Here is a 13,031-nt window from a genome sequence, read left to right on the forward strand (position 1 = left end):
ATAAAAGTTATTGCTAAAAACAAACAGTTCCAGATTAATGGTATCAAATACAATTATGAAAATGGCATATTAACTCCAATGTAATAGGAGTACAGTTTATATAGCTAAAAATCTTTTTTTTTTTTCTTATGGATACCACACCTAATTCTCTCCTTTTGTAGAGCTGAAAATTAATATTTCACTTTACACATATATGTTATATAGTACCATCTAGAGCTGGGATAGATGATTGCTCTCTGGCAGTTGCTGCTGTTTCTATGCCTTTACACAGCAGAAAAAAACCCTCAACAGTAGAAAGGCAGAAATGACAGTGGTGTTCAATTAATTATCCCTCTGGAAGCTGGAAACAGTCCATTCTGCCACTGGGAGCCTGTACATTCTCCCACTCTTTTTCCTGACATGCCTGCAGTATAGCAACTTGACAGCATCCCACAAGTTCTCCCTCAGGTCTGGTCTGACCAAGGGAACAGATATGGTGGCCTCACTTTGCAAGGAGCATTCTCCTGCATGCTGTCCTGTGGGGCAGGTGAGCTCACACTACAGAAGGTCATTCAAGAAGACACATCAGGAGAAACCTGCTCATCTTTCTCCTGATGTGGCCAGAGCACTTTAGCTATAAATACCATAATACCAGTGGGGTTCTTCAGGGAGAGCTGGAGGGAATCACAGCAGCAAGGTGGTCTGAGTAAAACTGCAGGGCTGATGCAAGGTGTTACTTGAGGTTCACCAGTTAACAAAGACCCTGTTTCCACGTAGATTTGGATTGAGCCCTCGCAGCCTTCATCTGAGTCCACAGGGAGGGAAGGCTTGGCACTTCCCCACCAGGAGCATTTTGGAGGTAAAAGCCATCTGTGGAAGACTGACTCTGACTGGAAACCAAGTGCTCATTAAAGCCAATGAGTCCCTCCCACAGGAGGTAGGCCTTCAGGAACAGGCTGCTCCAGTGTGGGTCCCCCACGGGTCACAAGTCCTGACAGCAATCCTGCTTCCGTGCAGGACACAGGTCCTGTCTAGAGCCTGCTCCAGCCTGGGCTTCCCACGGGGTCTTTCAGGTACCTCCACCTGCTCTGGTGTGGGCTCCTCCATGCACTTCAGGTGGATCTCTGCTCCACTGTGCCCCTCCATGAGCTGCAGAAGCACAGCTGCTTCGCCATGGTCTGCACCACATGTTGCAGGGAACCACTGCTCCAGTGCCTGGAGCACCTCCTGCCCCTCCATCTCCACTGACCTTGGGTCTGCAGGGCTGTTCAGCTCACATATTCCCACTCCTCTCTCTGGCTGCAGTTGCTTTTGTGCGGTAAGGTTTCCCCCTTCTTAAATATGCTATCCCAGAAGTCCTGCCATTGCTGTTGACAGGCTCAGCCTTGGCCAGCAGTGGGTCCATTTTGGAGCCAGCTGGTACTGGCTCCATCAAATATGGGGAAATTTTCTATCAACTTCCCACAGAATCCGTGTCTGTAGCCCCTTCTCCAGCCACCAAGACCTCACCACACAAACCCAATAGAGTGTTCCACCCTTCTGGCCTCTCTGGGGAGAGGCTGGTCATCAGTCCTCATCCAAGGTCTTCTCCTCCCATGGCCAGAAGAGCCCTCAGTGATCATCAGTGAGGGGGAGCTGATACTGCACAGGAAGGAAAGACTAAAGTGGAAGCAGCAAGGAAAAACAGCTAACTATGATACTGAGATGTGGAAGGAAGACAACTTGCCTGAGCCCTCCTACAACATACAAACAAATGCCACAGGCCAAATCCAAAATGGCAGAGCAGAACCATGGTTCCCATAGGCTTTTCTGTCACACAAGCCATGACTACTGGCTATTGAAAAAGACTTAATGGTCAATAGATTGCTGCCATGTCAGATAGCTACAAAACAAGAGGGATGCAGGTGCTGCCAGCCTGTCCCGTGTCATGAGCATGGTGGCTGTCACATGGCATGCCAGGGGAATGCCACAGTTCCAGAGAAGCAACAGTCCCTCACAGCTCTTGAGGGTGATCTCCGTGGATAGAACAACACCTTCCTACAGCAACATGCTTTTTTCTTTCTCCTGGATAATTTCTCTCTAGTGAAGCCTATTAAAATTTCCCAGTATTGCTTTCTCTGAGCATGAACTTCTTGTAGGATGATTGACTAGCTCCCACCTGAAGGGAAGGCAGGGAGGAAAAAGCATGCTCTCTTTAATTTAATAAGTAAAATAAAATTGAATGAAAATGAAAAATATTTGTAATGAAAGGTGGTTGTTTTCTTTTTCTCAATAAAGAAGAAAAATGCAAATAGGAATAGTGTCCCAAATAGTTCTGATAAACTTCAAAACTTCCACTTGAAGAAAAAGAGTTACTGGAAAACATTTCTGAGGCCAGAGAGAATTCTGTATTTATTAACAGGCAAAGTTCAAAAGATTAATCACACGGAGTCTTTGATATTCTGTCATGCAAAAGAATAATACTGATAAGAAAAATGTTTTGGCAAGAGCACCCTCACTGTTGAGCACATGATGGTTACTCAGGAAGAGGGAACAAGATGCAACTTGTTGAAATGGCACTGTAAATGCAGAAGAAAAGCAGGTTTTACTGAGCACTGCTTCTAGACTTATGTTGGTTTTTGTCCAATTTCTTGGACTACCTCTCACACAGCACCAGTGGGAGGAATGAAAATAGAAAAGCCATCTCCTTCATGCCATTTATTTTTCCTCTTTCTTATTCCTGCTGGTTTTATCGTTGGGAAAGGATTCTCTAGGAGGCTCATAAGGCCATTTGTCTCTGAATCCCAGAGAGCAACAGGCAGCTCAGTGAAAAGCCACACTGGGGGAAAAGAAATCCAAACCACAAGCCATCAAGGTGAGTTAGTATTTCTGCCCCTGGTTTTGCAAGCGATTAACTATTAATAAAGATTTAACTAATTCCTGTTTTGCCTGTACAGCTGAAATATTAATAATGGCCATACATCTTGTAGATCTGTTGTATTTCCTCCATGGCAAGTCTGCAATAGTGAATATAGCTCCAGGCTGTTTCTATATTACTGAAACTCACATCATTGTGCTTTTCTGACCCTTTTCCCCCATTATCATTAAAAAGAAAAAGGAAAAAGTGTTTTCTTCCACTCAGACTCTGCTGTCACTCTCCATTCCCACCATATGTTATTGTCCTTCTCATTATCTCAGCCACAACAGTAAAAGTACAAAATGAAGCACAGACAAAAAGCCTGGAGCTATCTTAGAATACCTGATGTCAAAAGAATTACCTAACTAGCCAGCTTCCCTTTGCAATCAGATTTGATATGATACCCTGGCTAGAAACCTGTAAAGGGTTTTTTAGTTCTGACTTCACTTCTGCCTCTCTTTTGTTTACATATTTTTGTCATCTCTGGAAGTTTATTTTCTTTACTTTGATTTCACAAATATTCTTATTCATGTTTTAGGTTGCATGAATGTCTGAGGTTTCTAGAACAGACTAAACCTTGGTCCTCAGGACAACCCACAACTTCTAGTTCTATACTAAAGCCTTTTAGCCACAACCCATAAAACATGCACCACTATGGAAAATGTTTATTGATAGCCTTTTTTCTCTCCTAGTTAGGAGGTACCTCAAACTTCAGGACAACCTAATTTTTAGCCTAATAAATTCTCTAGTGCTATTGGCTGTACCCCAACTTCATCTCTGTGTCTCCTCAGGGTGGGAGGAAGGGCAGGGAAGGTGGGCATCCATTGCCTTCCTAAAAACACCAAAGGAGGTGCAGGGACTCCAGTCACAGGGGTTGTGGAAACGGGGCAGCTACCCTAATTGGAAGCCAAGGGAAATGCAGATGGCAGTCTCAGTATTTTGAACTGTTGTGATCTCATATTATGACACCAAATAAAAATAAAAAAAAACCCAAAACAAAACAAAAAAAAACCTAACTACATCAGATTTGACTTTTTCCAATTCCAGATAAAACATTATCAAGGACACTTTCAGCTTTCATCTCTCTTCAATTAATATGCACCTCCTTAGCAAATATTTTATGAATCCCATTGGTTTCTGTGCAGCAAAAACAAATGTTAAAAGAAACCAATCTAAAGGAAACAGTTTGGCTTTTGGAGTGTTGGGCCTTTTCATTATGTTTTTTTTCCCTTTTCCTTTTTAAAAAATTTTTTTGATCTCTACTTTATTCTTTTGTCCTGAAATTACAAAATTGGTTCCCAACTTGTAACACAATTGTTTATGACAATAAATCAATTGACTTCACTGTTTTGGTGCCATCCAAAATGACTTTGTAATCTGGAAAAAAATAATTGTTCTGAGGAGAAAGGGAGCAATGGACATTTCCCAGGCTTTTTTGACCTTCTGAGCAAGAATTGGAACTTGCCTAGTGGTTTAGATGCTAATCTATCTACCCAGTGTGTGGGTGTGCTCTGAGTCACAGCCAACATGTGCAGTCACTTCTAAAACAGGGCTTCCTAAATATTTTTGTAAGGGTAGCTTTTGTTTAACTTTCATTTGGCAGAGTCCCACATTGGGAACAGTCAAAAGCTCAGGAAGGACCATATGTTGTATGTAGAGCTGCTAAAGACAACTTTGAAAGTTTTCAAATCTTTTTCTCTCAAACTGAAGAAGATTCACCCTTCTCCCTAACATGATTCAAGATATTGCTTTTTTCTCACCCACTTGCCAGAAAACCACATCTGTCATACTTCATGTGTGCAACAACTGTTCTGTCCACAGTGAAGATAAATGTCTTTTTGTATGGGTTTTTGTAGTTGTTGTTGGGGGGTTTTTGTTTGTTTTTATGTTTGGGGGTTTTTTAGTGTTTTGTTTCATTTTGGTTTTTTTTGGTTTTTTTGGCTATGCTTGTTGCATTTATTTTTTTAACCTATGTCCAGCTACTAAAACTCAAGGGGCATTCTGCTAAAGATGTTCCAGGCATTTGTAACCATGTAAATCTGAGCAAACAGGATGCAGTGGCCATAGAGGCAGGGGGTACTGCAGAGATTTCTGTGAGGACAAGTATTTTATGGATATTTATCTCCCTGTTACATAACTGGGAATAGGGATAATGAACATGTTTCAGTCAAAGCATCAGAGGTGTTACAAATTGCTTTCTCTCTAGGAGGCCCTGTTATTAACCCAGTTACTCCTAGTAATAATACCTGCTGCTCTGCAAATAAGCCTGAAAAATGCACTGGGGCCAGATTCAATAAAGGGCTTTGGTGACTCAGCGTTAAGCTGGTGTAATGCCCCGTATTTAAGATCTCAGGCCTTTGAGCAGAGTCTGAATCCTAAGCAATAGATCTATAAAGTGCACAAAGAGTGTTAGGAGCTAGCAATAACAACCCCAAGGAGCTTAGCATGTACCTGCACAGACCTAGCCAATAAAGCTGGCTGGGTGGGGAGAGAAACCTTAAAACCTACCTGTCAGACCTGCAAGGAGATACTTGCATTTGGTTTGGGATCTGCAAACTGGATCCCTTCCAAAACATAAGTTTTTGGGCTTTTTTGTCCCCTTTATTTATTTTCCTGTTTCTTTTTTTCTCCTTCCTTTCAGAGAACTGTGCAGGCCTTAAGCTTTTTTTATGTCCCTTCTTTGCCACAGTTTCCACACAACCATAGGAGACCCTGCTGCTAAAGCAGTGACATGGGAATTGGATGCCCTAAGTTTGGTTCCTTACTTTGGCTGCACAGTGTGCGTGGGAAGGGGGCTGCTGTTCCTGCCCACCCTCCTCCCCCACAAGCTTATGCCTTTAGCAGCTCTAAAGTAGGTCAGTCTGAGTGGGCTGGAGGGATGTGCTCCTCATCCTCCGTCTGCAACTGTGCAGGAGACACTTCAAGAAACACTAGTCCATAAAGAGAAAGAGCATATTAGGCAACTGAGTCAGGTTTCCTCATGCTCAGGACACTCACCAGCCGTGAGGGCATCCAGGTTTCTGGCCCTTGTCTCTGCTTGGTTTTCTGTGTTTTTACCACTGGTGGTTGAATGTGAATGACAAAAAAAAAGTTCCAGCAGGGAAACTAAAACTCAGGCCTGGCCAGCTCTGCTTGGAATGAGTAACCAGCACCAGGCTGGTGGCATGGTTGAAGTGGGACTGCCTGTTGCCAGAGTAGCCTCTCTGCTGCTGGCATGGCTTTGTCTCAAGAGCCTGAAAAGATTTCAACAATCTCTGTTCAAGTAGGGAATGAAAATCTCCAAGCCTTCTGAAGTAAATACACAGTCTACTATGAAGTGCTCAGGCAGAGAACAGGAATTTTAAATTCTGGCAGCAAAAAGCAAGAGTCACTGCACATAATAAGGTGAGAAATATGTCCCTGAAAGCTGAGTATGGTTATAACACTTTTGTGGGAACAATTGTTCCTACAATAGGCTTAGTTAGGGGTAGGTACAAAGTGACACTTGAATTACTTGCTCAATTCCACTAAGACTGGGACATCTCGGGATATAAACAGACATACAGCTTCAAGATCTTGGTAAATTGAAGAGCAAATAAGCTTTTAAACTTAATCACCATCAGCTTTGTTGGTATTTTAGTCTTAAATGTCTCAGCTGGGTCAAGTCCCAGATCAGAAAATCTGGTATGGATTTGACACCTTGCTCCTTTAAATGAGCAGCAAAGGACAGAGTCTCCAGCAGACTTCAGTGATCCAAACTCCATCACTCTGGAAGAAAACACCATAAAAATTTTGTTCTCTGTTACGTCATTACAACTTTGACAGCATAACTGGGCCAAAAATACGATAGCAGGTTCGTGGGGCTTTTTGTTTTGGTTTGGTTTTTTTGTTTTATTTTTCATAGGCAAGGTTATGCTATGGTATGATGAGAAACACAAGTAGACACCTCACTACCAACAGCTTCATGTGGCCAGTGCAGTAGAGCCTCTACCCCTTGGGAATCCAGTACAGCAAAAGTGATAAAGATACTTGCAGGTGTGATTGAAGAAAAAAACCTCAAGAGAGTCAGAAACCTTCCTGGACTCAGGACTAGACGTGTGGGCCATAGATGTGTGTATGATGCCTTTAAGATAAGACACGTATCCTGAGTGATAGTGCAGATATATTCTGAGTCCATTTTAAACTTCCTTCTGCTGTTTTCTTCCTGAACATTGTTTCTCTTTCTTGCAGAGTTAACCTAGGCCAGCCTCCCACTGTCCCTCAGAGCCCATCTTCCTGCACGGGGAGTTGCACGCCTCCAGCTGCTGGGAGCATTCCCACCCGCGTTACCACAGCAGCACAAACAGCAAAACATTAAACACAAGGATGCTGTGTGGGCAAAGTCCCTGCATCCTCTGGGTTCCTGAGCAGCCTTTATGCAGCTGCCAGGCCCCTGGAGGAGCCTCCAGAGTTTGGGTGTTTGCTCCATCTCCTTTTCCAGCTAGGCCTGGCATTTTTCTGGGACAACTCAGACAATCTGTGCAGAATGAGTAGTCAGCAGTGGTTATACCAACTTTACCCAGAGAAGATTTTTAGTGGCCATTCGACTCAGGAAGAACACAAGCTGTTTCCCCAAGTATACTTCTCTGTAACCTTTGACAGGCACATTTGTCCATCCATATCTGCCTGGGCTCCACCCTTGCATTGCATAAGCCCTTCTTCCAAAGAAAATTCAACACACAGGAATTCACATGGAAGTATCTTTCAATGTGGCTCTGAGCTGAGAAGCATGTGAATAGCATGTGTATTGCTTTTGGCTTGTTTTCAGTTTATTTTCACTTCCTTTGGACATATCTGATCTTCAGAAATTAAGGAGTGATACAGACTTCATTTCCTATTAGCTGACTACAGCTATAGATTGGATTGACATAAACTGATGAGTTAATTTGGCAAGATATCAAAAACTCAGACAGAAAAGCTGACAGGCAGCACAGTTCCCTGGAAAACAGATTTCCTTAAATAAATCTTTTGTTTTGACACCATGACAGCTCTGTTCAAGAACTGTATCTGCATTGGAACAGTATATTTTGATTTCTCCAAGACATGCAATTTAACTGTGCATGGCTTTTTAATTCAAAATGTGCATTTACTGGAACTTGCAAAGAGTGTGTTAGATAGATTAGAAATCGATTCCTTGTTATGTTTTAAAAAGGTAGCTGTTCATCACTGAGACCAGTTCTTAGACTGACATGATTTAGTATGTTAATCCACAATCCAAACAAAACAAAACAAAAGAAGTCTTAACAGGCAAATTCGAGAAGTGATTTGAAAAAAGTGATATTGCTAACAGGGAATCACCCTGCCTTGAGGAAGGTCATTAAGTTAAAAGTCTAAGTCTAAAACAATGCCTTCTGACATGATCAAACAAAACATTTAGATTTGAAAATGAAAAAAAAATGAAAAAAAAAGAAAATTAAAAAAATGAGACTGAGAATGAGCAAGTGTCTGGGAAAACTGTTTCAGATGAAGACTTTTTAAATACACCTCCTAGGAAACCACCACATTTTTGTCTTCTCAAGACAGAGAGAGAACAAATATTTCCCACATCTTCTCATCAACACACACATAACACCACAGTGCTGCTCTTAGACAGCAAGAATGAAATATATTAATTGTACAATATTTTTTTCAAATCTGAAATCTAAGTAAGCCATCCTGAAAGTGCACTTGACATTTCATAGCTGAGAAACAGTGCTCAAAAACAAGGAAATGAACAAAAAACCCCCAACCCTCATTACAAACATAATTTTTGGTTGAAATGTCTTTGGTTCTAACAGAAAGTTGATTTGCATTTAGAATAATTGAAAAAAAAAAGTAGTTACTAACTGTGTGACAGAAAATTAAAATTACAAGCACAAAAGTGGGGGGGGTGTTTGAGTTTTTTTTGTTTGTTTATTGGCGAGTTATTGTTTGTTTTGGTTTGGCTTTTGGGGTTTTTTTTTTGTTTGGTTGGTTGGTTTTTTTGGGTTTTTTAGTAGTGTATTTTTGTCATATGCTCTTCTGGAGTTAATAAATAAATAAATAAATAAATACATCTATTTTGGGGCTTTGGGAACGTACAAATATTACCTAAAGAAGCAGCCTAACATAAGATATTAAAAATACACCAAAAAATGAAACTATTAAAAAAAAAATAATAATGCAAAGGGAGAAGTGCAAAAAGGATAGCTTCTGTAATTTTCTTAGAAATTTACATTTGCAAGCAGCTGTTTAGGAATACTATGAGATTATGTCACATAGTTTAGAAGTCTGTTTATCCTGTTTTAGGAGCAACAACATATTTGATACACTTTTTTCTTTCTAAGGGGAGCAACATCCATTGTAATGGCTGATTTACTATTTTTTCCTTTGAAAGCTGCCTCTGTCCAGGGGAATTTCTAAAGGCTTCAACAGACTTTGCTCCAAATACCTGGTGCAATAAGGCTACAGACCACAGAAAAACCCAGCTCGTAAAGGGAAGAGAAAGTATTCACTGAAGTGGACTGAATAACATGACACTACAGCACTAGACCCTCACATTTCTATGAAAAACATGCCACGTGACTAACTACAGGCTGATTTTTCAATGTTGTGACCATTCTGGTGTGTCTTACAGGACAAAAAAACCCAAATATCTTAGTTTTTCCTTACAAGACTTTTCAGGAGACAAATGGCATTAAGCAGAAAGCACACAGAAACACATCATTACAGATACCTTTGGTTCATGTATAAAGTTTAGAGGCTCTTGTTGACTTCACATAGCAACAGGTAGAAAACCAGCAGCTCCCAACAAGTAGGTCCAGACTTCCAAAGACATACCATGCTTAACAGAAAGAATTTCTTAAAAGACTCAGGTTTTTATTTATAAGCTTAAATCTCCAGCAGGTTGACCTTTTGGATCAATCCAAGACATCACTTAGTTTTGAGCTGAAAAGCATCACCCACTGAGGCATAATTTGACCCTTTACAGCTAGAATGGACCCATTCAGTGCTCAGTTTGTCTTTTTAACAGGTCAGATACACACCCTACCTGATCTGGGCAAGAGCTTAATACTGTAAGTGCAGCGAGGCTGGTCCTCCACATGGTCCTTTCCTAAGCCCATGGGGTAACTCAGTTGGCTTCAGGGGTGGTCACTGCTGATTCATGGCACCAGAAGGTGTAATTAGTGGACCCAGCTCATCCATCCTGAGGTATTACATGGCTTCCTTCCTCCTGTGGATTTAGTTCCTTTGGGCTTGATTTGATTTCTCTAAGCAATTTTTTCAGACCCTACAGCGCCGCATGTCACATTTCTGTGAATTTGACAGCCAAACTGAGACTGAGGAATCTCTCTCTCACACACATGAAAATACAATGACACACAGTAAGAAGTTGTATTTCATACACAAAACTGAGCAATTTGAGAGGTTCAGTGACCTTTTACGTCTCCCATAAAAGACAATTTGAGGATTTTAACCCACTATGACTCCCATTTTCAATTTAACATTAAAATGGACAACAGAAAAAAAAAACAATCCATGAAAAAAACCCAATCATTTGTATTGCTAGGGTTTCAGCAAAGCTAAAAATAAAGTATTGTCATCCTGCTTTTTAAAAAACTTTTAATAGGACACTAGACAGCAGAAAAGAAAGTGTGGTTTGGTTGGTTTTCTTTTAATAGCACAGATATTTTAACTCCAGGTTTCATTTAATCTCTGTTACAGTCAGTTAGTTATGAGCCTTTAAGTCAGCTCAACAGGACACTGTGGTAAGGATGATTTTTATCTCTCTCTTGCCTTTTGCATATACAAAGCAGGGAGTAGAAAACAAGACAAAAGTGAAAACATCTCTCTACAGGTAAACTGCATTTTGCTGACATCCCTGTCCTATTCTGCTCCCAAGAATGAACACAAAGCCCTGTACAAGGTGACATTTCTACAAACAGAACAAAGACAATCCTTCAATCTGGAGTAAATTTTAAAAATTTTAAATAACCTCCTCATGAAGCAAGCTAGGTCATTCAAAAAGCAATATTTTTCAGTTGAAAGGGAGAGGTTGTTTTTTGTTGTTTGTTTTTTTTTTCACTGAATTTTGTTCTGGCAGTACACTGAATTGGCTTCAGGACATACCAGTTCCATTTCTACATTTGCTTAATATTTTGTTCAGACATGTCCAGTCCACACTTAGTTACTCGACTTTATTGTAGTCAGCTTCATTTCTACCTTTCTGTCATACTCATCTTTAGCATACTTGAAATCTGACTTGGTTATTTCACTAGTGTTTTAAAACATTCCCAGGCATTTTAAAAGTCAATTTGTACAGATTTTATTTGGTTTTTTGTCTGTATTATATTTTCTGGTAATAAAAATAAAATTCCTTGTTCACAAAGATATTCTGTGACAGTGTGCTTTCAGGAAGGAGGGATGGATTTGAGTATATTCCCTCTGTACCCTAATTTCAGCTGATATTGGGATAAAATACCAGAAAGTGTGCCGATGTCTTAGGAAAAACAGGCATTGCATTGTTAAAAAAGCCTAAACTGTTGGTTTTAATCACACCATGTCTTTCTTGAAAATGCTTTCTTTGCACTCCAGTCTGCTCTTTAAGTAACTAAATCAAAGCTCGTTGTTCATATTCTCTACCACACAAGCAGCTCCACACCACAGCACTTTGCAAATACAAACAGAAAGTCAAAGATTAAAGCAAGTTTCCTCAAGAAGCTTTTATATCAGAGTTGTGCATGCAAGCATCCTTTCTTCTGCTTGCAAGCACGCTAATCGTATTTCAATTGCATGCCTACAATATAAAGTTAATAGCTTCCTTATTTCCTTTTTTCAGCATTTCCCCTCCACTCCCTCGGTCTTTCCAATCATACAACCTAGATAATTTCTTTCATTTCCTTCCTCCAGTGCCCTGTTTTCATTTCTTATACAAAATCATATTTGGTCACTTACACTTTTCTTGAGGATAAGCACACGATAGCAGCATCTCTTGCTCCACCATGGTGCTGTCTGTTGCAGAGGTCAGTGGTCCCTTGAATAGCGCTTTAAGAAAATATTTGGGAAAGCTGAGCTCACTCATGCAGGCTTCTGATCTTCTCCAGTACTCTTGGCTTCTCTGTGTGCTGTCACATGTTAGCCTCCCTCCTGAGAAACCTGTGAAACGGGTCTGGCAACACACAACTTGTGTGTCAGAAGAGTTTTAATTGATTCATTGCAACAGGTACCCACCCTCATTAAAAAAAAAGCTGTTGAAAGGAGTAGTCTCTTAGCGCCTCATTTGAAATTACAGAACCTGCCCAGTGTCACAGCTGGTGCACTTTAAAGGGAAACTACTTGCTGGGTTTGCGAATGCACAGGAAATAATTTCAAATCAATCTTAACGTGCCAAATAAACCACAAATAGCGGGAGAGTTTGGAGCCTTCTGCACTGTAGAAATCCAGGAATCTTTCTGCTGTGCAATGAGGTGGTGAGGGCTGCCGCTGCATTTCTCCAAGGCACGATGTCCTGTGGGAAAAAGCAGCTCCACATTGCTCTACAGAGTCCTCTGTCTCCATGATCAGCCACTCTGATCGCTACTGAAGGGGAAAAGTTGTGTGGGCCTGATTTCTGAGGAATGCATCTTCAGGACCATGAGGTTATTAGTGCCCCAGTGCTTGCGGGAAGGATTTCTCCATGCAGCAGCCACGGAGGCTGCTCTGCCTTCCAGCAGCCCCTGCCTATGCCGACAAGGTTCAGTGAGGGGCCTCCAGCACTGCAAGCCCCTCTCAGACCAGTTACCATTTACCTGTTATCCCTGTGACCAAGAAGAACTGCAGGTGGACCCTGATTCTGATCCCGTATCAGCTTCACATCAGGGTGCATCTTGTAGTACTCCCATTGCAGTTCCCTACTGCTTTTACAAGCTGGTGATACCATCTCCAAGTGAGGCTGTGGTTAGCAAGGAAGCAAAAAGCAGGAGACATGGGATTTATGCCTGACTCTGCCTCTAATTTGTCCTGTCACCTTGGGCAAATTGCTTTACCTCTTGGTGTTTCTGTTTCCCCATCTCTACCACGTGCATAATTACAGTTCACTTTCTTTGGGAAATGCTTTGAAATCTCTTTATAAAATGCAGCATGAAAGAGGAGGCTGTCATTATAGGACACTTGTAAAATATTGGGATGTGGCAGACAATAA

The 13,031-nt window shown here is 41.1% G+C and overlaps 1 protein-coding gene across 3 annotated transcripts in view; it reads right to left on the reverse strand.

Moving 5' to 3' along the window:
• The window catches only part of PTPN3 (protein tyrosine phosphatase non-receptor type 3), a 158,074-nt gene extending 146,053 nt beyond the window's left edge, over positions 1 to 12,021 (reverse strand). The window contains exon 1 of one of the 3 annotated variants that reach the window (XM_038163408.1): positions 11,807 to 12,021. In XM_038163408.1, the coding sequence (XP_038019336.1) occupies positions 11,807 to 11,933 (127 nt within the window). In that variant the 5' untranslated portion in view covers positions 11,934 to 12,021. The remainder of the gene's footprint in view (positions 1 to 11,806) is intronic. The other 2 variants (XM_038163399.1, XM_038163416.1) reach the window with 2 other exon arrangements.
• Between the last annotated feature and the right edge of the window lie 1,010 nt (positions 12,022 to 13,031).

Source organism: Motacilla alba, chromosome 2, assembly GCF_015832195.1.
Source record: "Motacilla alba alba isolate MOTALB_02 chromosome 2, Motacilla_alba_V1.0_pri, whole genome shotgun sequence".
NCBI lineage: Eukaryota > Metazoa > Chordata > Aves > Passeriformes > Motacillidae > Motacilla > Motacilla alba.